Source organism: Parasteatoda tepidariorum, chromosome 9 (assembly GCF_982258835.1).
Source record: "Parasteatoda tepidariorum strain Cologne lab strain chromosome 9, Ptep-v5.0, whole genome shotgun sequence".
Classification (NCBI taxonomy): domain Eukaryota; kingdom Metazoa; phylum Arthropoda; class Arachnida; order Araneae; family Theridiidae; genus Parasteatoda; species Parasteatoda tepidariorum.
This window is the reverse complement of record NC_141763.1, coordinates 84,499,507-84,527,115: the sequence shown is the minus strand read 5'-3', so window position 1 is coordinate 84,527,115 and position 27,609 is coordinate 84,499,507. Positions and strand designations below refer to the sequence as shown.

The following is a 27,609-nucleotide window of genomic DNA, read 5'->3' as shown; positions in this document are numbered from 1 at the left end:
TAATCGCTGTGTTTTTCTCTTTTGAATAATTTGTAACTGTGGCTTGGCATTGCATAATGCAGTACATACTTGGCATATTATAAAACCTTGAAATTTTTTATCTTAAGAGGTTTGAACTGCAGTAGTCTTATAGCAAAAAACGACTTATTTTAGTCCTTTTTGCTATAGGACTACTGCATTTGAACATTTCAGAATTAGGAATTGAAAAACGTTTTCGTTATATCCAATTATGAAATAATATTATTAAAAATATGTATCATAGATGGGTATCTTACCTTAGAACCAAGTTGGGGTAAAGCTCCTGTCCAAATACCCCCAATACTGACCACAGCATACATTGTAAAAATTGCTTCCTTTTTGTTCGAAATGTAACCTAAAGTATTAAAATTCTCACTAAAATTTTATAAGCAAGATAAATTACATAAAATTTAAATATTTTGGGATTCTCAAAGTAATTTTTAGCAGTAAGACTTAAAAATCAAATTACTGTTTGATTAAGTTAAGTTTTAAAAAAATTTTTTTTTTAGTAAAATGTTTTTTTTTTTGGAGGTGGGGGTGGGGAGAGCGTACGAAAGCCAGAAATCAAGATTTAAGGAAAAAAAATATTGCAACTTTTACAGTTAAATCATTTTTCTTTTATTTACGTTATAAGTTATGATCATATAATAGTTTCACCAAAAAATTTAAAATAATGACAAAGTTGATTTATAAAATTAAAGATGTGAGTTAAAAGTAAGTTCTCAAACCTCGTTTTAAGTTACATAAGTATAATGGAGTTTGAACTGAGTTCTTTTAACAAAAGTATTGGACAGCAAATGAGTAATTATTTTTAATTAATTTAGGCAATTTATTTTAAGAAATATTTGTTAATATTTTAAAAGGATTGTTATCTGTAGTTTAAACAAAGTGTATTAGCCTTCAAACCGTTTTAATGCTTTGAAGAACATTTCACGATAACGTATATTAGACATTATTACATAGACATATTGAGTTGAAATTTATTGAAATCTATTAATAGATATGTCAGTTATTATTTTAATTAAGAATTTTCATTCACTTCAAAAATATATAGATTGAAGATAACAGTCAACATGTTTCAATTGCTCAAAAATAGGCGCCCATTTTCAAGACCTGCTAGACTCCTATTTTTGAATGCTTGAAACATGATGATTGTATTTCCAATCTGTATAGTTTTTAAGTGAATAAAGTATTTTTATCAAGTAATATATTACCACTTCAGTTTCTTAGAATAATTTACTTAAAATATATCATTTTTTCGAAAACTGAGCAGTACATCGATTTTAGAGTAATTAAAGGAGATATAAATGTACGGTTTGCTGCGTTCTATTTAGGAAACTGAATATTTATTTTCGCACCAAATTTCAAAATTAATTAAATATTCGACAACAGATGATTAGAAAAATTAAAAAATAATGTTTACTGCTCATGTTAAACTATTTCAACTGAAATATTTGTACTGCTTGTTAAATTTCCGCGGACTGCGAGACGTTATTGCTGAAAATGGTGGTTATTTTTAAAACATTGCTTATAGTTTTCTCTGTTAATACCGCCACCTTTTAACAAAACTTGTAACTAAACTTGAAGCTTGATGAATAAAAATTCTTGGGTTTACCGAAACAGAACGCAGCAAACGAAACGTTTCAATCTCTTTCCATTTTCTTTTATTTTTTTAAATTATTGGTCATTTTTGAGACTATCGGCAAGTTAATGCTTATTTAGTAACTCATCTGGTATTTTAAATTTTAAATTTATAACAGGAATAATCATATATATATATATATATATATATATATATATATATATATATATATATATATATATATATATATATATATATATATATATATATATATATATATATATATATATATATATATATATATATATATATATATATATTAATTTTTTCATATTTACAATTTATGAAGAAAAGGAAGTTTTAACACTATCAAGTAGATCTTTCCGTTTAAGTTTCTTGGTATTAATTCATGCAATACAATAGTACTTTCTGTTATTGTAAAGACTATTTTAGTATTAACTTACTTGCCGCTACGTCTCCTTTTTTGAATCCAATCTTTCTCAGAGCAGCTGCATACAGCGATACTTCATCAAATAATTGATTGAATGTTACCTTCTCAGTTTCTTGTTCCTCACCTAAATAACCACAGTGGTTTAAATAATGAGTATACAATATAAAGCAGCTCATTTATTATGTATCTAACTTAGTATTTAAAAAGAACGGAAAAAAAGTACGTTGTTGTTTTGAGGTGTTAAGGCGGATTTGAAATTCATTTGAAGTTTACTTAAAAAGAAAATAATAAATTTTCGATGGTTCAAAATTAAGGTATATGATGCTGTTTTCTTCATACTTTAGGTTGTTTTGCAATCGATAGAAATTTACCTTAGAGCAACCAGCCGAGAGAGGTTGATTTTAAGGTTCAGGGGCCATTTTTTCTAAACTTCAAGCAACTAAGTAGATTCGAGGTGTGAATACTTCCACCCGATTTCAACTATAAGTAGGGGAGAGTGGGGTCAATTGTAACAGGGTACGATTGCAACAGAGCAAAAATTTCGAGTATCGGGTTCTAGATTTGGTTCCTAGGTGGCGCACAAGTAATTTTGTTTAAACAAATAAAAATTAGTAACCGAATATGTAAGTGGACACCTTAATTAACATTTCAATAAAAAAAAGATTAGTTTTGCTAATTAATTAGCATTGTTTTTAACAAATGAAGCTGAAATGGCATCTTGGGGACAATTGTAACAATAAGTAAAGGGACGATTGTAACAGTTGAAAATAAATAATCTTATGTTTACAAACCATTACTTAACTCTTTAAGAACCACCAATAGTTTCCTATAGCATTTATATTATGTTGCATGTGCATTATTTTATTTGTCACCTTTCACAGCATAAATTAAAATTTTTAACCCCTTAAAGTTAAAAGTTTAACCCTTTAGGTCTCCGTTCATTATTATTTTTACTCCTAAAATATCACTACTATTTTGATCAATAAAAAAATATATCACAACTATGATAATATGTATAATTAACTATGTTTCAGTTGAATTTATGAACTGTTACAATTGTAACAAGTGGGGACAATTGTAACAAGTGCACGACTGTCAAAAATTGTTAATAACTAATATAATAATATTTAAAATCAGGTATTTATTTTTCTTCTAGTAGAGGATAGTCTACTTTACACGTCTGTCAATAAATACTAATAATATATTGGATTTTTTGTTAGTTAAAAATAGTTAAGTAAAAAATGTTACAATTGACCCCACTCTCCCCTACTGTTGCTCTATGTATGAGGTTGATTTTATGAGTTGTAAATCGATGTTTAAATTGAGGTTTATTGTTGAGGTTATTCTTGGTGCAAAAAATAACCTTATTTTTTTTTTAGGTTTTTTTTAACACCTGTCAAACATCTTATTTTTTTGTAAGGGTTTTCTTTTAGCAAACTATAATTTCTTTTGTGTATAAGAATACCGTCACTTTTTTAATGATTTTTTTAAAGATTTAAATGAAAGGTATGTCAGTTTCAAAATTTGTGGAGACTAATTTTCTTTAAACTGTTGGTTGTCAGTACCAAGCATACTTGGGTACTAAATGAATGACTAGTTATGTCTGGCGAGCACACATTTGCAATATATCTAGTTACATCTGGAAGTGATATAACTGATTTAAAACCTATATTAGGAATCATCATGCTTAAAAACTATTAATGCTTTCAAATTAGCTATAAAACGCCCAGGAGAATTCGAAATCTAAACTATTCATATTTTCAAAAGCTAGAGTTGTTCATAACAATTAATTATTCATCTATACTTTTCTGTTATAATACTACAATGTTCATTTTTTATTTTTTCAAAAAAAAAAAAAAAAAAAAAAGAAACTGATGATCTTTTGGAATTTTAAGAAAAACACATCAATTAAATATGAGGCTATATTTTTTTTCGAAATGAGGAGATTATAGCTCTGACGTTATTTTATGTTCTAATGCTTTCATTCTAATTATTAAGTCATATATACTTGTCGCCAAAAGAATTTATTGCTAAATCAATAGTGTGAAAGTAATAATGGTTAGTGCCATGGTTCACTCATTTTGAAAAAAGCTTGGACGCATCTAAACCTATGCTTTTTTCTCTCAAAATTCCGGAGGAATTTCAGAATTTCTTTTCGCTAAAATAACAATAATAATAAAAATAACATATGTCCAACAGTTTTAGACGAAGAACGTTTCCTGAAAATTTCAACAAAATCAAAAATGTCAACCTGAATATTCTTATATATACACATAGTAACCTATAGGGCCATATTGAGGGCCCCCTAATAAGCCTATTATATTTTCTGCTAGGGTACACTAGTACCTGGTAATATAATACGTGATCCAGTTTGAATATTATGGATTAATATTAAGAATAGATATAGGACCATGTTTTAATACAGAATATTGACATCGCATACTGACTCTTTAAAAGAAACTCTCTCTTAAATTTAGGTAAGTAGCAAATCTGTATGCAAACGGTTACAATCAAAGTCCGCCCTGACATAATAATACATGTGTCACCTTTAAACAGAATTTCAATTCATGAAAAACAATATTTCCTCCCTTTTTAAAAATTGATGCATTTTTTTTGTCAACCACTGTATATAAGGGTGAATAATACGGAACACCTATATATCTTTATTAAAAAATTAAGATCCATATACAATAGTCAAAGCCTCTCTAAGAATCTGTTTTTAAACGTTTAGAACGCATGATAACTTTTCTTCAGAAAAGCTTGTTTTTAAACTCTTGAATAGATATCTGAAAAGAGTTTATTTTATTCTGTATACCTTCTGAATGAAACAAAAATAAACAAACAAGTGCATAAATAAATAAATAAACAATAAGTAGGTAAAATAAAAAGGTGGAACAACCAGCAAATATGAAGGCAACTCTGGTTTCTCTGTGCCTTAGTATGTTTTCCGTGTAGTTCAATCTGGCTCCTTCAAACCATTTAGGGCATTCTTCCATTGGAACAGTTAGATCTACTACCTAATAAAATAAATAAATAATTATTTCCCTTCAGATTTTTTGTTTTTATATGTTACTGAATATAGCAATGCATGATTTTCTTGCGTGTTTTATTTCATCTAGTTAAGGGTTCCTGCAGTAAATGTTAAAATGTAATTAATAATCTTGTGCTGTACAATGATCAACCTGATTAACTCCCTAAATTAAGAAATTAATAATGCACATTTTTTATTTAATGTTTAATTTTAAAATATTTTAATAAGTGAATTATTTGCTGAATGAAATTATAAGGATTGTTAATAAGAACCTTTCACTCTTTTTTCAGTGTTCTGGTTCCCTCAAAAATCAAACTGGTTTTGACATTGTGAATTCAATTCACACTGTGGTTGATCTCGAAAATGAACGATAACGTGTTTTAAACTTGAAGTATCCAACTAGTTTCAACACATTTTTTTTTTAAAAAAAAAGCCTAATTAACTTTTAATTATGCGTTTGGTAAGCAGGGACCAGAAAATTATAAATAAATTTGTAAATCTCTATAAATTTAAAAATCTGTAAAGTATTTTTCAGAATATCTAATCTGAGCTTTAAGATCTTCAAATTTTTTATGCCACGCAAGCAGCTCTACAAAAAAATTATAATGCATAATTTTTTTCCTATGTCAATAATGTAATTACTTGTGTTTTGAACTAACATTTAACAAAAAATTCAAAAATTCAATGAAGTAGAACAAAATATATTGTTAAATATTGTATTTAATGACAAAATTTTAGCACTTTTACTTTAAAATTGAATAAAAATAACAAATTCACGCTTATACATTCGCTTTTACTTCAAAATATTGCTAACATGATACAAAATCTACATACAAAATTTCGAAGAATTCTACAATAAACTTTTTTATAATGTTTGTTAGCATATTCTGACAGCAAAAAAAAGTAATAATTTAAAAATTATTTTTTCTGAAAATGAATTTTATTTGTTTTAAAATTGGAATTTATTCAAATGAAAAAAAGTGCAAAACATAACAAAAAACCTTTTAGTCTCGTTTTTGGGAGTTTCCTTCCGGTTTCGGTTTCGTCGGTCAGCATACGAATAGAAGGTATAACTTTATTTATCAAGATCAGAGATAAAAAATTTAAGGGGTTTTGGAAAGGTAATGAACTGAAATTCCAATATAGATCATAGAGTCGTGGTGATTCAGGCGATACAGCGCCTGCCTTCCATTGGGTTCAACCGGGTTCGTATCCCAGCGATGGATGTGGTCAATACAAATGCCGCAACCGGCTCGCACCTACCACAGTGCTGGCATAAAATACTCTCAGTAGTATACGGATCATGGGTTAGAGTCCCCTTGCCATCAGGCTAACCGTAGGAGGTTTTTCCTGGTTTTCCTCTCCATGTAACGCAAATGAGGGTTTGTTCCATCAAAAAGTCCTCCATGAAGGAAAATTTCTCCTAATTCTTGATCCAGGAGTTCCCTTGTCTTCTGGATTTTGTTCAAAATAACAAGGCTATGGAGTTGAACATTAATTGTCGTAAACCCAAAAGATTGGGATGGCTGCTCAACGGCGGTTATAAAATATAGATAATAATAAAAATATTTTTAAAAAAATCGCAATTACTGATTTTTATCCAGTCGTATACTAAACAAATAATATGACGTTAGAATGGTGTTATGTTTTGAATCTGATTCTGAAAATATTCGTATAACACCATGCATAGTTTGCACCTTACTTTGTCATATGTTTTTGTGCATACGATTCCAGTGTAATCCCACATTTCGGACCAAAACTCAATGATGTTTTCAACTGACCACCTATGAAAATCCCAATATCCATCTGCAATGAAATGAAATTTTTAACATTAAATGCTACCAAACTAACTGAATATTAACGAAATCAGTACCATATTTAAAATGTATTGACCTACTTTCAAATAACTATTATAAAGGAACGAAAGAATATAATGAAGTATTAAAATCAGAGAATGAGTAAATATTAAAAATAAAAAAAAAGGAGCGAAAGGATTTGGCATAAGAAAGATAGTTTAAAATGCTAACTGTAGATGGCGCTTTACTTCAATAAGGAACAGACATCTTTCTATATTAAAACTTCGCTAACGATGCCGCCGCTGCTTTGGGTGTTTAACTTTGCGTTACTCTTTGTTTTCCCGTGAAAAACCTATTAGACTGAGAATTTTGAAAATGCAGTTTAGAAAAATATACAGGAAGTATGATGGAATAAAAATATTTAAGATTCGAGAATTATATAAGCTGTTAAATTTTCAGTAAAAATACCAAGCGGGAGGCTTTATAGATCGCAATAATAACATTTCAGTGTTAAAACGTAACGTGCTGAAGAACCATATCTATCTATATTATATAAAACGCTAATACGTATGTATCAATAAAACCGATGATATTTCTTTTCTCGCGTTGGCAACAGTTTTCATTTTTAATTGAGAGGATTCGGCGCGCAAGAGCACGTAGTGATCATCATATGGCTAATCTATATTATATAAAACGCTAATACGTTTTAATTGATAGGCTTCGGCGCACAAGAGCACGTAGTGAGCATCATATGCCTAATCGGGTGAATTCTCACCGAATTATCAAAAAAATTCTCACAAAATTATAATTCAATATCATCGAAAATAATAATTCAATATCATCGAAGCCGATGTTTTACATCCGGAGTTCAGTACTATTTTATATTGTTTTACAACACATGGTTTTAGTCCTCTGGTGGGAAAAACTTTAAAACAAAACTTACAACAGTTACTTTTCTCAACAACTGAAATTTAGAATAGTGTGATTAAGAAAAATATGCGAACTGTTTGCAATTTCAAATTAATATTGAAATGCACAGGTTTAGAATTTTCTACAGTGAAAAGTTTTCGGAACTTCAGTGTTCAAAAAAGTTTACAAAAGCTAAACGTTTAGAACGTATCCAATGAGCGAGCAAAGCGAGCATCGGATTGCGAAGCAATCCGAAATGAACTGCGAAAGCAGTTTCGGGGGTTGACGAGCGCCAGCGAGCAGGGGGCGAAGCTTCCTAGTTTTTTTTATAAACTCTGTATAAAATTTTATTTTCCAAAATTCCAATGAAAGGAAGATTTTTATGCCTTAATTATATAGAAGAAAACAATTTAATGAGATGAACAAAAACGGTTGCCCATTTGAACAGTATAAGCCCCTTTAACGACTAAAAATACTTCTAATTTATTTCTTCTTATTGAATCATAAATACATAAAAATAAATAGTATGAATTGGATGTCCCACATGATTCGAATGAGTGATATCAATACAATAAAAAAAAGATACTGCTTTTTAGACGCACTGGAACAAGAAAGCGGGGCAAGCTGCGGTTAAGATGGGATGACTCAGTGGAGTCTGATTTTCTTGAAATTAATTTAAAAAATTGGACGTCAAAGATAAATCTGAAGTCGTTATGGAGAAATCTTCCGAGGCAGGCATTGGCCCACATTGGGCTGTTTGACCAACTATGATGATAATGATGAATCATGAATCATACAATCTGTGTTTAGTCAAACTTCTTTTTTTAAAAGTACTGATGATTATTTTTAGGTCCAAGTTATCGTTCATGCCTTTGCGATTTACAAATTGACGAAATGTTCTTAGATCAAACTAGAATATTTGTGTACTTCGTTAATAAAAAGGTTCTTATTTTTGCGGGTTGGTAAACGGAGCCTCCCTGTATAAAAACTTATAATATATAGATCAGTGGTTTCCAACTGGCGGCCCGGGGGCCGCATCCGGCCGGCGAAGGCCTTTTTTGTGGCCCGCGAACTAAAATATATTAGTTGTTATTTTTTTGCGGACAATTTTCGTAAAAAATCTACATGGATTTAAAATACTTTTCTCGTTAATAAAATCCTAATTTCTTCGTTTCTGTAAAATTTATCATACCAACGGTGCAAAAAAAATTATTTCTCAGGTTTAGCGTCCAAAAAATATTTATTCAAATACAAAAATAATCGTGTATGTTGCTCTTTTTTATTTCATTTTTTTGTATTTTGTGAATATAATTTAGCATGTATAATTTAGCTTTCTGAAACCACTCATTCTGGACAAAAATATTTACACACACATTTGTAAATTTTAAATTTAAAATGTAAATATCTATTATCTTGTGGTTGCAGCAGACAAACCTCAATTTTGTCATTGAACATTTTGTGTGCCACTATGTAAGTTTCAATACCAACCTTTTTAAAGTTTTATATCTTAAAAATTAGATATCTGTTGCACATTAATTGTTTTATACATGAGTGCACATTAATTGTTTAATACATGGGTGCACATTGAAGTCATTGTACCCCGAATTTTTTAATATGCAATTAAATATTTTTAAAAAATCTACTTCTTATTTTAATTTGTGATTCAATACTTTTGTTTTGCACAACTTGGTAAAAATCTGACAGTAATATTTAATGTTCTTTCAAACATAAAAGAGTCCTATATAAAATTTTGATACAGTTGCGGCCCGCCATTTGATTTGTGTTTTTAATTGTGACCCCCGGCCTCATGTAAGTTGGAAACCTCTGATATAATAGATGATAAAGCTATTATGCATTTTCAAAATGGTAGAGTTAGGAGTCGGTACCTCTAAAAATGCAGTTAAAAATATTAAATTCCGAAAGTTTATTACTTTGGTTAGAATGTATTTAATATAACTTACTAAATTTCAGAGAATATTTCTGTTCAATTCTTTTCTTAAATCTTTTCATTTCATATCCAGAATTTTCTTTCGGTGTCCAGACTAGTGGGGGATCACTTCTGTCAGCCTCCATCTGAAATAAAATGTTAGTTCTCGATTTCTTAATCTCTCCAAGTAGGTTTAGGGATAATTCAAGTATTGCTTATAAAGTTTTCAACTACTAAAATTTAAGGTTTGATTTTTTGAAGTAATAATTCAACATTAAATTTATGTTTATTTAAGAAATGAAAAATTCATTCCTTAGAAAATAAATCTGAAATAATTGTAATCATAATTAAAAACTAAAATTAGTTACATTAATTTGGAATATTATCATCCCAACATTAAAAAAAGAAGAAAAGTAATATGAAATTAATTTAAGAGAAGCTTTTAACCATATTCAATGCACCAAAAAGTTTCAGCCAACATAAAATAACCTTAACGTTTCAAGGTAGATAACAGCTTTCCAGTTAAATAACTTACACGAGAAGCTAAGAGCACGGGTTTCAAAGAACATAAGGTGCATTTTTGTGGAAAAAAGTGTCGTTTGGGTGTTGATTAACAAACAAATTATTCATTTTTTTTTCTAATGCCCGTCTGGGGAATGACCTTTCGTCATAGGCATCTGATTGCTGGCCACTTTTTCAGGGGCACCATATTAGGTGGGCCAACGTTGCTCCCACAGTAAGGACAGATAGCACGTAGAATGATAGAACATCCATGCCTTGCCTGGAATTCAAACCCAGAACCTTTCTGATGCAAGGTCAGTTCTTTGACCCCTGCACATTTTTAATCGCTATTTTTTTATGTTTAGTCTTTCTGTGTCAGGAACAAGAGTTAATTTTGTCCAATAACTCAAACTACAGTGAAAAAGTTTTTGTGATTTGTTCAACAAAACAATTCTTAGCAATTTTTTAAGACATTATATGCGAATCACTGTGGCTCAGATGATGGAGCTCTCACCTTATGTTGAGGTGACAAAGGTTCGAATCCCAGCTTTGACTGGTCGATGCGAGTTCTGCTCTCAACTCGCATCGACCATAATGGCATAGAATATCCTCAGTTACTGTACTTATATTGAATATCCAACTGAGTTAATCGTAATAATAAATCGTAATATCCTGCTGGCATAAAATATCCTCATGGGTTGGAATTCCCTTCCCGCTGGCCTGACCATGGGAGGTTTTCATGGTTTTCCTCTCCATGTCACGCAAATTCGGGTTAGTTCCACCAAAAAGTCCTCCACAAAGGCAATATTTCTCCCAATATTTGCCCTAGGAGTTTCCTAGTCTTCTGGATTGGATTCAAAATTACAAGTGATTATAAAATTACAATTACTCAGAATTATGTAGGCTGTGTTATAAAAAAAATTATTATTGTTAGTTGAAATTAAATTTTTATAATAAAATTAGTAAAAAAAATGATGTTGATACCTAAAGTGTTAAATAAAGAGAAAGAGAAAAGGATATTTCATTGAGATTTACTTATGCGCAAATTAACACAAAATTTTCAGTAAAATTATCATAATAACTTCAAAAAATTATTTTTCTGATAGAAATGTCAGTATCCAATTACAAACCAAAATGCTCTTTACATTTCCGGCAATAATAATTTTTTTAAAAAAAAATATGATTTAAATTCTTATGCCCACTTAAATTTAACAATTTATAAGCCCTAAATTTAACGGCTTATTAACTTTTAATTGCTAATTTGTAATCTATGAAATAAACAATTTAATGTCCTTAGCGCAGTTTATTTCGCTCTATTTTTACCTTAAATTAAAAACAGTTTTTTAACCCATAATATTACTTGTAACTTCTGAATTTCATATAATACACTGAGAAAAAGGTATGGTCAAAATTATCAAAATATGGAAAACATTTACTGCGTTTTTGGCTCTATGGGAGACCAAATGGCTCGTTAGTTTTTTGCGTAGACACTTAGGTTCTAAATTTGTTAAAAGTAATAAGAAAATAGTGCCGGAATTTTTGTCCTTTTACTTTACTCATAAAATTAATAATTTATAGAAATTTTATCATTAATTATATATTATAATTTTTTTGTTTGAAACATTAAACAGATCATTCTTGAGTTATTGATTTATAATTGATGAACATTTTTTTTTAAAAATTGAGTTGACTCTAATTTGAATACTATGATCAGCACTTCATTTTTTTAATTTTTATTTTTAGGGAAGCTATTATTTTTTCCTGCTGCTTAGGATTATGGCTGCTTACGGTTAGATGGTTGATTGCCTTCTAATTATTCGAATTCAAATCTTCGAATTCATCCCCCATAATCTTCGAATGCATTCCGTTTTTAAGAAAATATACTGGAAATCCAGAACTACATGTTATCAGAATACATATATTTCTCAAAACATGTAGTTCTGGATTTAATCATAACAGTTTCAAAGCATATTTGTTGTCATAAGAAATATTAAAAAAGCATTAGGAAACAGAATTACCTTATAATAAAGCAAAATCTTTGTCGAATAAGCATATTTAAAATAAAGTAAAATCATCATTAATACTGATACCAATCGAAATTGAAATAAAAATTTGAAATAAATATTGAATAAATATGATATCTAACCTTCAACTCAACTTCTCTTTACTGAAAAAATTTAAATAGTTTTAGACTTACCGAAACTATCAATACTTTTCTTCATAAGTTTAAAGATCACTAAATTTTGGCATTTAATGTAGCACTAGTACATGTTTTTCTAAAGTAGCAGATTTTAATGAAAAATGTTTGATTGTGACAATCAGTCTGCTTGGAATTATATTGAGTTAGCTGTTGTAAAACGCTTTATTCAAATAGTTGATTATCAATTTCCTGTATCATCTTCCTTTCTCAAATCAGGGCTAAATTAATTACACTTGAATAAATTTCTGATTTTGATTTTTTTCAATAATACTTCGAAGTGAAAAATGTTTCAATGAGACTTTTTGTGGTACGAGTGCTTAGAGCGTAAAGAATAATAATTATTAATAATAATAAAATATAATTATTAATAACAGTATAATTATGATACGACTCACATCAATAACATTAAGAGGTCTAAAATTTGGATCGCTTTTCTGACTATGAGGATTTCCAGATTGTGGCTTTCCTCCAAAATTTTGATAGTAAAAAATCCAAAGATTGTAAACCATTCAAAAATCCAGAAAGGGTATAATCCAGTGTTTCCCAACCTTTTTTGTACCATGCTCCACCTAAGCCTTTCCAAAATTCTTATGCCCCCCCCCCCATGTAACATATACATAATTTTTAATATTAGAAAATCGAATTGTTCGCTTAAGAAACTTAGGAAATTGTTGGCGAAACAAAGTAAGCAAATTTTCAGAACATATAATGAAGAACTAAAATTCAAATTCGAAATAATTTTAATAAAGATTTTTCTATAATAATTTAATATTTTAATTTAGTGAGGTTCTTGCCCTTGATGCACGTAGATTTTATCTTAGGTTCCAATTTGGTTAGCTTCAGTCTCAAGTCTCCCCGTTGTGTTATATCCAGACGATTTGTTTTTTTTTTACCAATAAAATCATTTACAGCACTAAATCCACATTCAGCTAAATATGAAGATGGAATCGGTAACAATAGTTGTCTCGCACATTTGATTGAATTTGGGTATTTGTTTTCTGTTTCCTAACGAAGCCATGACATCACTCCTTTCATATTAAATAAAGTTTTAACTGACTCATCATTTTGCATTACTGCAAGTTCTTCTTGATATATTTGATATATCAGACAAATCCACTAATATGGACAGCAACATCCATGTTGGAAAATAAATTTGTTTTAAATCAGAGAATCTTTCTTTTAAATCAGCCGATAGAGTTTTCAGATGATCGACAATAACAAGTAAAGCATTTACTTCACATTTTTGGAGCCAATGAAACTGTTCAAAGTTTTTGTTGTTAATATATTTCTGACATAACTCAATAAGGGTAATGAAGCCAAATATCTTCGTTTTTGCATCAACAAGAGTTTTATTTGTTCATTGAAGTTTCTTATTTAATATATTCGGTTTTTCAAAGATATTGGCTAAATAACTCACAAATGCATTAATCTCGACTGTAAACAGATACTTCATTTCAGGTTTGTCGCTTAAGAAATCCCTAAGTCACATAATATTTATTGACCGCAATTATTTAAGAATTTGCTTTTTTTCCTTCGATTTTGTCACCGAAATCATGCATTGCATTTAAATGGCCCAGATCAAGGGGTAAACTCATGTCGAGTCCATTTTTGAATTCCCCCCCCCTTTACAATCAAATTGCCCCCCGGTGGGGCGTGGGCCCCACGTTGGGAAACACTGGTATAATCCCAGATAGCATTGTAAGGTAGATTTTAATGTAGCAGCATTCTTTATCACAAAACGTAATCAATGAAATTACAAGCTTCAATCATTATTTGATCTCATAACAAGAAAGATATAAATTCATACTATCGCCATTGATAAAAGCAAGTAATCAATTTTTAAGATCCTGACCATTTTCTGATTAGCTATTGCATTTAAATCTTAACTTGAACTCTGCTTGATGACATGGCATATTTCAATCTTTTTCTGATCACTAAAAGCAAAATCTATAGTCCAATGGAATTTCCCGTCAGTAAAATTTCCGACTACTTTCTGATTCACTAGGGCGCTCAAAATTAAACTAGAGCTCTGTGCCTGATATCAGTATGAAAGAAAAAAATTTTCTCTATGGTGAAAGTAAACCTCAATTTTTATCACCAGTAAACATCAGACATAAATAAACTGACAGACCCATAAAATCATAAATAAAGACTAACTAAAAAAAAAATTTTTTTTTTGATCGTCGAAAGGCGATCACATGTTACCCTTTGGCAAAATGGTTGTTGTCGAATTTTTTTTACCCTCTTTATTTGTGACATTCAGCTGAATTCGTATTGAAAGCGATCCAATTTGAACTGTAGGTTAAAATTTTTGATTCTTAATTAAAACGATAAAAACAAAAATATCGTTCAAATGTTAAAGTTCTCTTTTATCCACAACCCAAGAAGTATTGTTGGATCTCTCTGGTCCCATATCTCAAAAATTTACTGACCAACTTAATTCATAACAAAATTAAAAGTGAAAAAAATTATCAAACAGCAGCGGTCGCCATAGCAACGCATGCAAAGACGACGCATGCGCACTATTTACTATTACTCTTGAACACAGTTGAAAAGTCTGATGACGTCCAAATAAGGTGAGCATGATGCAAGTATTTTACAAGGCATTTATTTATTATGCATGATGCAAAATAAAATACGATGCACAAACTCAAAGTACTTGAACAACTTTTGATCTAATGATAGAATTATCACAAACTAAGATGCAATGTTAATGCATCGTGGCTCAAAATTTTAAATATGCTAATTCATTAGAGCAAGCATTTTTTGTTTATTTTTAGTTTGAACACAAAAATGTACTTTCTCTGTGTTAACATGCCTTTTTTGAAGTGAATTTGTGTGTCCCTTAAAATAGCTATTAAAAATTAAAAAAAATATGGTTCAAATAGTTAGTTACCTTAAATTTAGTAATTAATTAGTGCTATTATTAGTTAAGTTGCGAAAACAACCACAAAAACTTACTTTCTCTGAATATTTGGAATTTAAACTGTTGAAGTGGGATCTTATGGGTGAGCTGACGAACGCTTGGGACCTTTAAATGTTTGTTTTTCTTTTAGTGTATTTCACCATGTTTTGGAAGCTATTTAATCGATTCGAAAGAATTTTGAGTACAGTTGTAAAAGTTATGTGACAAAAGATTTTTGTAAACAATTATTTATTATTTTTTATAATTTCATAAAGGAAAATTAACTGTAGGAAAATGTTTGATTTATGCGGAGCATAATTTTTGATATCATTATGAACTATATTATTATGAAATGAAAAAAGCAAACACTTTAACACAATGGATCAAATAGCTTAGAAAAAAAATATTCGGAACTATTTGATTAATTTTACTGAAAATTTTCCTTGTGTCATTAAGAATGAAATATTTTAATATGATTTCAAAATCTGTATGGTTTTAAATGTACTAGATTTCTTCCATAAATGAATTATACAATAAAAACAGAAATTTGTTTTGTTGAATATCTTTAGATAAATAAACAAGTTTTTGATTAGCTAAAAAAAGTTTCAAAAATATGGGAAATATGCAAAAAGTGAAATTACCCTTAAGAGACCATAGCTTTCAACTACTCTCTTGAATTAACTATTTGGATCATATTTAACTATTGGGACCATGATTTTAAATTTTAATAATTTTAAATCATTCTTGAAAAATTCCGGTGGGCGTAAGTTCATTTGAATTTGGTTCTTCGTTCATTTGAATTTATACACTTCGGTAGCATTTCCTATATATAAACAGAGAAGGAGAGAAAAATAAATGTGTAAATAGATAGATTTATAAAGAGACAAAAATGAACTAAAAAGTAGCGCGTGGAGTCCCTTCGCGCGGAAGAAATTAAACTTCGTAACCTGCGACGTTAATTGTAGAAGAATCAGCAGTCGTAGAAGGATCACTAGTTCTGTTCAACGACTCTTTTTCCTGCTCCGCTCGCTTCTGTGCTCTGTAATAACGGTAATATTGTGCATTTTTCCCTCGTGGACCTCTTGAACCAGTAGAAGTGCTTGCGGTTGCCTCATCGTCTCGCCATGGAAAATGTATTTGTATTAACTACTTTTAATGCGTCACAATGTAATTTCAAAAGAGAAAACCTAACAATCAATTGATATTCACAAGAGACGTACCTTGACATAACCTTAAATCCGTCGCATTGTCCGTGGGATTGTTTTCCCTCATTTTTTACAATTGTAATCCACTAAATTCGAAAATAAAAAATACTATCTTATTAAATTATGTGTGTATCAAATCAAACAAAAAAATATTTTTAGAAAAACAATACTTTTATGACTTTCATTATTTTTATGCTAGTAAGAACCAAAACAATATGGAAATGAATGAGGGAAAACTGGATCTTACCGCGTGATTTCCCGGCCAATAAAAATGTAGCGTTAAACGTTTAACGTAACCTTGTTGGAAGTCGCATAAGAAATATAGCTTCAAGAAAAAGGGAAATTTACCAAGAGAATTAAGAAAACTAAAAAGTTTTAGAAGTCTAGTTAAAACTAAAAACTGCGTATAATCTGCAAGTACATAGAACCTAATAATAAATTTAAAATAGAGCCTATAATAAATAAAAAATATAAAGAAAATCAATGTAAGAAATAAAAAGGAAAACCATTTTTTAAAAGAGAAAAAGAAAAGCTACCAAAACTTAAAAATTTTTTATAAAATTTTTTCATAAAAGTTAAAAAGCCAGAAAACAAAATGATATAAGATATAATAAGATAGAGGTAAAGGTTTTTTATTTTAGCCTTTTTGTTTTTCTGATTTTTCTTAATATTTAAAAGAATTTTTAAAATTAATTTGTTATTCTTGGTAGTTTTTCTCTTTCTCCTTTAAAATTTTTTTTCTGGTTTTCTTTGTATTCGTTTTACTCTTATTGTATTTCTTGCACTTGATATATGAAAGCTCTTAACGCCTCCCATTTTCGTAAAAACAGCTACTCAGTACTTGAGATTTTTAGTAGGAAATAAATACTTACGTTAAATAAACCAGTAATTGATGGCCAGGGTATGTCTTTTGAAGTGATTATATAACACGGAATAAAGATATCGCCCCAATAAATTTCTTATATTGAGTTTTCTTATCTTTTCGATAAGATTAATTTTCTTCCTTACACTAATGCGAGTATGTTGCACGGTGATATGAGGAAAGCGTGAAAATTAGAAAATGATAAGGGAATTTATGTTTTTAGTTTTGATAAGGCCGTTTATGTTTGTCTATTTTAACAGCAGCGGCCCTGAGAGTTTAAGCAAGTTTAGTCTCTAACAGTTTTTTTGCATTTGTTACGTAACGAATCACGGAAAAAAAACTATGCAATTATATTTCTTAAAAGTGATTAGCGATTTCTTAGAAAAAAATCAATTAATATAGAATTAATTAATTTTAAATTAATCATTAAATGTAACGATTCGGCGTAATTTATGTGGAGACACTTGGCTCAACTGAAGCATGCCATTTTGCTTATAAAGCGATCAGCTGGTGCTGACGTCATACGTCCACACACATATATGGGTATCCGTGATCCTCTTCTTCTTGCAGTGCAAGTTTCCAATTCTTTATTCTAATATTTAATCCTTTTACATTGTTTTACAGAAAAGTTCCACCAGAAATAAAAATGCAAATTCAGACTCATCATAATTTATCCAATATATTATAATATTTACTTTTTCTTTTAAGAAAATATTAAAAAAATGATGGTTTAATGTTTGGATAACGGCAGATTTCAAAAATCATTACTGGTTTAAAAAATTTAAACTCTCGATTCCTCTGTTACTTCCACGGAAACCCAATTGGGAACAACTTTCTTCTCAACAAACAATCTTTAAACCATTATACTTTCAATTTAAACTATGTAATCACATTGTGTAACTATATTTACTATTTTTAAATGGAAAGCGGATGAACAGTGTCTTATTTCATTTTCAGCTGAGGTAAAATATACTAAGGTAGTATATTTTATCCCTATATATGTGTTGTAGTTCATTTACGTCGTACTAGAGCTGCACATTGGGCTATAGGCGGTGGTCTAGGAAGCATCCCCATGATTATCCTAAGACAAGCAATCATAATTTTGATCCCAGTACCCCCTTATTAGTACACCCTTTGAGCTGTGGTGGCTCAGGGGATAGAGCGTTCGCCTTTCAATGAGGTGAACCGGGTTCGAATTCCAGTGATGACTAGTCGAGAAGAATTCCGCAAGCGGCTTGCACCGACCACAGTGCTGACGTAAAATATCCTCAATGGTAAAGGGATCATGGGTTAAAGTCCCATTGTCGTCAGACTAACCGTGGGTGGTTTCCCTCCCCATGTAACGCTAATGCGGGTTAGTTTCATCAAAAAGCTCTCCAGGAAGGAATATTTTCCCAATACGTGATCCAAGAGTTCCCTTGTCTTCTGGATTGGGTTCAAAATTACAAGGCTACGGAGTTGAACATTAGTAGTCGTAAGCCCAAAATGAGATCGGCTATTCGAAGACGGTTATAAAATAAAATACACCCTTGCAGTAAGCAATAAAATGAAAATGCGGAAATAAGTGTTAGATATTATTAATAGTATAGCGATTTTTTTTCTACAATTTGGACTGCCATAGTGGTTTAGGTACTATAGTAGGCCAAACTTCCTGGAAAATGCCGCAATGCCATCCCGATTCATTATCTTTTTTAAATACGATCATGCAGGCCTCCAGTATTTAAGGTTTTATTTTAACTATTGTCATTGCATGCCAGTAAATTAAAGTAATTTAATATGTATTTTTTGAATAACATAAAGTGGAATGCACGCCATATGTTCACCATTTCTGGTTTATATACTTTAGGAATTCTTATCAAAACGAAGTAATATACACATACGTAGTCAGATAGACCGGTGTAAAAACGAATATAATTCAGGGTAGTTACTCAAATATGGAGAAAGAAGAAAAAATATTGCGTGGAGTCCCTCCACGCGGAAGAAGTTAAACTTCGCAACCTGCGACGTTAATTGTAGAAGAATCAGCAGTCGTAGAAGGATCACTAGTTCTATTCAACGACTCTTTTTCCTGCTCCGCTCGCTTCTGTGCTCTGTAATCGCGGTAATAGTGTGCATTTTTCCCTCGTCGACCTCTTGAACCAGTGCTTGTGGTTGCCTCATCGTCTCGCCCTGGAAAATGTATTAATAATGTATGGGAATGCGTCATAATGCAATTTCAAAAGAGAAAACCTAACAATCAATTGATATTCACAAGAGACGTACCTTGACATAACCTTAAATCCGTCGCGTTGATCGTGGGATTGTTTTCACTCATTTTTTACAATTGTTATCCACTAAGTTTGAAAATAAAAAATACTACCCTATTAAATTATATGCGTATCAAAACAAACTAAAAAAATATTAATAGTAAAACAATACTTTTATGACTTTTATGCTAGTGAGAACCAGAACAATATGGAAATGAATGAGGGAAAACTGGATCCTACCGCGTGATTTCCCGGCCAATAAAAATGTAGCGTTAAACGTTTAACGCAACCTTGTTGGAAGTCGCATAAGAAGTATAACTTCAAAAAAAGTTCTCTGAACGTATTATACACAATATATTAAGAGGAAACACACAACCACAGTGCTCTTGAGTGACCTATATTTGTCCAGATACAATAGTTTTATCTGTTAGAAAAACTTAAAAAAATAAGCAACAGCTTAACATACATTAACTGATTTTTAAATACAAACAAATTAATAAAAGAAATTGCCAAAAAGGAAAACGTTTCATTTTTAACTCAATTTACTCAATGTAGTACAACATTGGCTTTTTGCAGTCTAAACTAATTTCTGCTCAATGCGAAAGGGAAAAAAGTGTCCATAGAAGGAACCTTTAAATTTTTCTTCTATTCACTTAATGTAAATATAACATAAGCTTTTTGCAGTCTAAACTGATCTCTGATAAATATTAACAAAGTAAATAAAGAAAGAGAAATTACCTAAAGAAGAAACCTTGAATTTAGTCTCAACTCACTTGATGTAGTATAACGTTGGCTTTCTCCAGCCTAAATTAACTTACGTTTAAATTAATCCAAAAATGTTAGCTTTCTGCAGCCAAAACAAATTTGTGCTCATTGTAAGCAAAGGAGAAAAAAATTTTTTAAGAAGAAAGCTTAATTTTTATTTAAATTCACTCAGTGTAATGTAACATTAGGTTTCTGCTGCAGCCTAAACTAGTTTCTTCCCGAAAGTGTAATATATGTACAGACATATTGCGTACAATTAAGCATATTTGTATGAATTTTTATAATATAAACTTCTGCAAATTTGATGTTGTCATTTTCAACTATAATGAATGTGCTGTTGCTGTAGTTCTTCATTTTCTAGGTCGTTCTAAAGTGTGGTGTTGAGAATAAAATAACTTCTGTTATCGAAATTTCTCCTTGCACATATACCTTTGAATTTATGACTCCTACCTCTTGTAAAGAACTTTCTCCAGAAATAAAAAATATCCTGAAGAATGCTATATCTTTTCCATAAAGTTTCTGTATATGGAAAGTAATAGCTATAGGGCGAAATTAAGGGTAGCCACTAGCCACAGGGCGACTAATTATATCAAATGACGATCAAAAAATAGTCTGCCAGTTGCCATCCATTCGCTACTTTTATCGTCAAAACACACCTCATTGGAATTTTATTGTTTCTTCTTTTTTAAATAAAATCTAATTAATATGAATATTTTATAAAATTCTGAGAATTACTTTATTTCACTTCCATTTCTTAAAACTTTCTTCATTTTAGAAATGAAACTCATAATGCTTACCTTATTTTTAAAAAAAATGATCCAAAAAAATACATTACATTATTAATATCAGGCCTTTTTTTATTATTGAACTTTTTAAGTGGCCACTGATAAAAATTATACAATTGGCCAATGGCAAGTAGCAAAATGTCACAATTTTGCTCAATATTGTTAGTTTATAGATACAACATTGCAATATCATATTATATTTAAAAATGAGCTATTTATTGGTGAAATTAAAATAATTATTGGTGTAATGTCCTTCAAAATGACTGAACAATTTGTTAAAATTTTAAATATATTATGACTGTTTATATGTATTTTTTTTTTCGACATCTCATTTTAAATTTTTATGGCTTAAACTTCATTTTTATTTCAATTTCTTTCTTTTTTAAGAAAAACATTTTACTTATTTTTAATAATTTTAATAATAAATATATTTAATTTCATCAATATCATGATTATTTTTATACCATATGCATTGTATAATAATAAAATATGGACAATCCCAACCATAATATTTACAAAGGTTTATTTATTATGACCAGTTTTCTACTATTTAGAGTCATTTTGAAAATCCTCAAGTATAAAATTTGTTGATATTTTATTTTTCCTGTGTACTTTCTTACAATATTGAAACAGAAATGCTAAGCTTCTCTGTGTCTCTGATTATATTTTCCATCTCAAGTAAAAAATTTGTTGATATTTATTTTTCCTGTGTACTTTCTTACAATAGTGAAACAGAAATGCTAAGCTTCTCTGTGTCTCTGATTATATTTTCCATCATTAAAATACCGAGTTTCTACGTTAATTATGGATAATGTTCTGTGTATAATACTATATTAATACAAAAATGCTAGGCTTCTCTGTGCCTATGATTACATTATTCATAGTTTAAATATTGAGTCAGTCTATGGCACAACGGTTAAGGCAATTTACTATAATCATGAAGATCCTAGGCTTTATTTTCTGTGACAGTTTGAAGTGTATAGTTTATATTTATACTGCATACTCATCTAAATATTTTACAGTGGAGTATATGATATACCATATTTGTTCATTCATGAATCATTTTACACTTTTATAGTTCGTGAGGTTCATAAAAACCATTTCATGAAATTGTTCCGAGTTCCTTAAAAAAATTCTTATTTTTCAATTTTCTGTTTCTTAGATCTGACAATCAATATCTAACCAAATGTTTGGATATTCTTTCAACATTTTGTGAGATTTGTTTTATTTCTGATTTTATTAAAGTTATTCGTAATGTCTCTTTTTATTTATTTTGAAAAAATGTCCATATATTTTAAATTAAAGGTTGATAAAAAGTTATTTTTATTTTATTCTTGTATGTGATTATAAATTTCTGTATACCTTTACATTTTGATATATATATATATATATATATATATATATATATATATATATATATATATATATATATATATATATATATATATATATATATATATATATATATATATATATATATATATATATATATATATATATATATATATATATATATATAATAAATAAATAAATACAAGAAAACACTAAGAAAGTTAAAGTGTCATTGAGTGCTCCTCACACTATTGTATTAATATATTTTGCTTTGGCTTTATTGATACAATATCAGAAAGCACTCTGTTTTGCGGATATAATCGTGTGAGCTGAAGAAAAGATTATATCTTTTTTTCCGGTTTTTTAATTAACATTTCATTTTTTTTTTAAATAAAATGTTGTTTGTTATTTTTTTTACTTATTATTTCCCACCCCCACTTTTTTTCATATGTCTATAATTTTTCTTTGTTTTATTCTTCATTTTGAACTATATATATATATATATATATATATATATATATATATATATATATATATATATATATATATATATATATATATATATATATATATATATATATATATATATATATATATATATATATATAGTTGAATTATTTTTTTAACCTTCCAAAGAAATACAGAAAAAAACTTTTTTTACAAATGTTATCCCTTCTGCAATTTATTGAAATTAAGTAAAAAAATTATTTTAACGAAAAGGCAGTTTCAGAATTTTAAAGAATGCATTTATATGTTAATTCAGGGTGGTAGGATAAATAACCACTCATGTCTTAAACTATAACACGATTTACATAATTATGCATGGAAATATTATATTAATCTATTCTCATGAATTTCCATATGTACGGAAATTACTATTGGGAATTTGAATTGTATTCAGATGATCGGAATAAAAAGTGATAAACAAATTCTAGTATAACTATCACAAGTTTAAAATGAATAGGAATTATATGTTTTGCGCATATTTTTTTTATCTTCCTCCAACCCTTATTGAAAATCATATCCATCTGTTGAATAAAAGAGTTTTTTAGATAACGATTGTAATTTAGAAGAATTAAATTATTTACCAATTTTACTTTGAAAGGGTTTGAAATTCGAGTTAATTTGCATTTTTTAGCAATTCTGAATATAAAAATAAATTCTAAATAAAATATGCGGATGAGTGAAAGTGTCAGGGACACAAATATGTAATGTATAGATACTGTAAGTTGAGAAAATAAAATAAAGCAAGGAACAAGGAATGGTTGCGTTTCTTGATGATTGTGATTATTTTCCAGATTACTGCTACCCCATTCCATATTTTAATAGTGAAATATTAAAAATTCTTTGAAAAAAGACGTATGTTTATTCAAAGAAAGTGCTTTTTTGTGTCGGTTTTTGTGACTTAATTCATAATTAATCCTAATTAAAAAACATAATTAAAAACCATATTCTATGTTACTCTTTTATCCATTTAAATTTGCACTTAGTTTGTGAAAATTTTGTCATTGGAGCATAAGTCATTCAATATGTTTTATTTTTATTTTACGCTCTGGGGAAATTGGATCAAGCTTCACACTTTAACGGTGTTTTAACCTATTATAAGGGAAGTTTCATAAGAGGAATAAAAAAGTTATAAAAACGTCTGCGGTAATAATTAACTGCGCAAAGACTATATTTTTACCAATTATGCTATAGGATGACAGCTAAAAGCTCAATTATTTTGTTTCTTCTTTCATTTTAAACTCATTTTATTATAAATTTATAGATATATAAAAATTTTTGTTATCACATTTTTGCATTATAAAGGATGCATTTTTATCTTAGGATAACTATTCTTTATTTCGAAATAACTGTTTCATATACGAATACATCCTGAAGAGAACATTTGCATTAATTAGTCAATAGTGTTACCAAAATGTAATTACGATAATAAAATAGGCACATACTGAAAAACTATGGTGTAATATTACTACAAATATGATGCTGTGATGTTGACTAACCCAAAAATTTGTAAAGAGACAGCTTCACACTTTAAAAGTGATTTGACCTATTATGAGGGAGGTTTAATAAGAGAATTAAAAAAGTTATCAAAACCTATGCTGAAATAATTAACTGTACTCTTACTCTAATACTTAACAGTATCAAAACCTATGCGGTAATAAGAATCACTTTATTTCAGATTGACACCTAATCAAACTATCATATTGAATTTAAATGGTGTAATTTAAGTTTATAACGGAATATGCTTACTTTAAACACTCGTTCATTCGCGCCAAAGGAGAATTATTTTTACTTCCGAAAACACCGAGCTTTATTGGTGAGCTTTGAATATCGTCTGCAGAGTGATTACGCTTGAAATCAACATTGACGTGAGTTCGGGCGCAGCTATACATGAACCAAAACAAAATTCACCGTTAAAATATGTTTGAGTGTTCTTAGTTTTTTAATAAGGGTAACTATATTTTAAATTTTTCAATCTCCGTAAACTGTACTAAGTGATTTTATGATATATAATTTCTATCTTCTTCTGTTGTGGTGAGACTATTTCGAATTCCTATTTATTATTATCTTCGTCTTACACATATGTTTGATTTACAAACTAATTTTGTTTTAATGATATGTGCATATATGCATTATAATTTTAGGATTTTTTTATATTGAACTAAAACAATTTTTATTGAATTTATATTGTATTGAACACACACACACACAAATTTTGAACTGAAATTAATGATTCCTATTTTGTATGAAATAAACACAAATTTATTAAAAATTATTACTAAAATAATATTATTAAAATATATGCATTCAAATTAGTTTATCATTTAAAATGAAGACAAATGTTCACATTTTAAATCGAAAAATTAATTATGTTCAAGATGACAATTGGTTAATTTATAAAAATTGTCCACACTAACTTTTCTCCAAATAGGAACCCACCTTTTCTTTTCTTAAGAAAAATGAAAACCTGTTGTGATAACGAATTTAGTTTGTATCAGTTAGTAGAATAAACTATCTGAAGACAATACAATTCGCACTCTTTCTTGGATTTCTCGCTCTATTTTATGAAATTTATTTCTTTTTTCTTGCTTTGTCTTTTTTTTTCATAGACAGGGTAGCTTTTAAAATCTTTCATTCGGTGTGATGGGTTAAACCTCTATTAATAAACATCTTATTAAAAGAAAACACATTAGTTTTTATATTCCCTACATAGACTCAGTTTGATCTCCAACTTCTTTCACCAATACAATTAATTGACCTCTTCTGGTCATTCTTAAATAAATCAAACTACTATTAGCAACGATTTCTTTTGACTTTTTTCACACCGTTGACAAAGAGACTTCTTTTTGATGACTTATGTAACAGTCAAAATATTTGTTCTATTCCACTGTGGATGTATTTTAGAATTCTAATGAATATATTCGAATATATTTATTCGAATTCATCATAAATATGGATTGTGGGGACCACTATTGTTTCATAATAATCTTTTGCATTAGCTGAGTTCTAATTATAACGTGTTAGTAAATGCTGTAAATTCACTAACATGAGCAGACAGTTAATAATTAAATCTACGTATCAAGTAAGTGTGTGAGACTTCTAATCGGATCAGAACATATTGCAAACATATTTATATTAGCTGTTTCGTTGTTCCAAAAGTATGTTTTTAGACACCTTGTCAAAAAAAATTAAACAAATAAATGATCATTTTATAAGGAGCCTCAGATTAATAGTTCGTCGAGAAAAATACAAAAACTGTACCAAATCTCTAATGAAAAAAGAAGCATTAAAATATCAAAACCAATTTGATTGTCATCGAAAACTTACAGAAGATGAAGCCAGGTGCTTCTTTAGGTTTCGATAACTTGTTATTTTCCCAACTTAAGCTTGAACATTTTTTACCGGTACCTAATTTGTGTGCTTTTTAAATACATTTTTGTCCAAAATTTTAGTGGCTATACCCTGGCCGTGATGTACCGTCCGCCAAACGTTCCGTAGCGTAGTAGATTATAGCATAGAATCCCGCAGTATTTCAGGATGTATCTTCGTGCTGACTTTCTGTGAATTGTGCTATCTTTTCTTCGATTTGACAAAGGCTTTTAAGCCGTACTTATGTGTAACTGAGAAAAAAAGCTTACATATGTACGAGTAACACTAAAATAAATAAATACAGCTATTCTAGATAGATAAATTAAATTCGATGGTTATGAAACAATCTATATTAGAAAACGATCAGTTTTAAAAATTAATCACAATGCCTTTATTTACAAATTTGCTGAGTTAAATTGCAAAATAATAACTTCATAGGTCACAATTAAACCAATAATGGAAAGAAACAGCTTTTTCTCCAATTTAAACATCCCCATCGGAACAACAGCAATGTCTTGAATGAAGCGTTTAAAGGATGACTGCACCAATAAAAGATTGGCAGCCGTTTCGGATTCACTTTTTTGAGAACTCTCGAGTTCTATTCTAAGAGACAATCGTTTCTTGACTTCTTCCATTTCTTTACCTGCCTTTACAGGAGAATTAATCACAATGATTAACTCACAGGTAAACATCGCTATACAAAGAGCGTATGCAAGCAATCTGAAGACGTCTTCTTTTTTCACTTTCATCATAACGCTCAGAGAATAACACACACTCACCAATAAAAAACCGCACATTAGAAATATCATAGAAGATAGGACATCATTCACTTCTTTTACAGCAGCTGTTATTGTAGAATATCTATCAATTACTTTGGTCAGCTTCCGCGTTGTTATTTCTGTCCTTATGGTTGATCTTACCATCAAATTACATACGTAAATGAGACGGTAATTTTCTTTCTGAGCCAAATAGATGATGATTGCCAACAAAGATGGAATAATATCGAAGAATACATATGCCAGAGACATCAACATCTTGACAATAATCGTTAGTGCTTTCCATTGGGATTGAGATAAAAATTCGCCATCTCCTGTCAATCCGAAAGTTGCAGAAAGAATGTAATTATTATTTCTGCGTGAAAATGTTCTGTAAATATTGATAGCCAGCAAAATGAAAGTGCTGATAACTAAAAGCAAATAAAATGTCTTTGAACATTTATTT

The 27,609-nt window shown here is 29.3% G+C and overlaps 1 protein-coding gene across 5 annotated transcripts in view; it reads right to left on the bottom strand.

The window, feature by feature from the left end:
* LOC107439983 (acetoacetyl-CoA synthetase) overlaps positions 1-17,571 on the bottom strand; it is a 61,495-nt gene extending 43,924 nt beyond the window's left edge. For 2 of the 5 annotated variants that reach the window (XR_015429380.1, XM_087152282.1), the window contains exons 1-6: positions 17,398-17,528; positions 9,749-9,860; positions 6,785-6,888; positions 4,951-5,068; positions 2,065-2,175; positions 276-373 (exon numbers count right to left, since the gene is read on the bottom strand). Coding sequence is in view for 4 of the 5 variants with exons in the window: in XM_087152282.1 (XP_087008408.1) it covers positions 276-373; positions 2,065-2,175; positions 4,951-5,068; positions 6,785-6,888; positions 9,749-9,860 (543 nt within the window). In the remaining variant the exon portion in view is untranslated. Of the gene's footprint in view, positions 1-275; positions 374-2,064; positions 2,176-4,950; positions 5,069-6,784; positions 6,889-9,748; positions 9,861-12,412; positions 12,562-17,397 lie in introns of those variants that run through there. The other 3 variants (XM_087152280.1, XM_087152281.1, XM_087152283.1) reach the window with 3 other exon arrangements.
* Between the last annotated feature and the right edge of the window lie 10,038 nt (positions 17,572-27,609).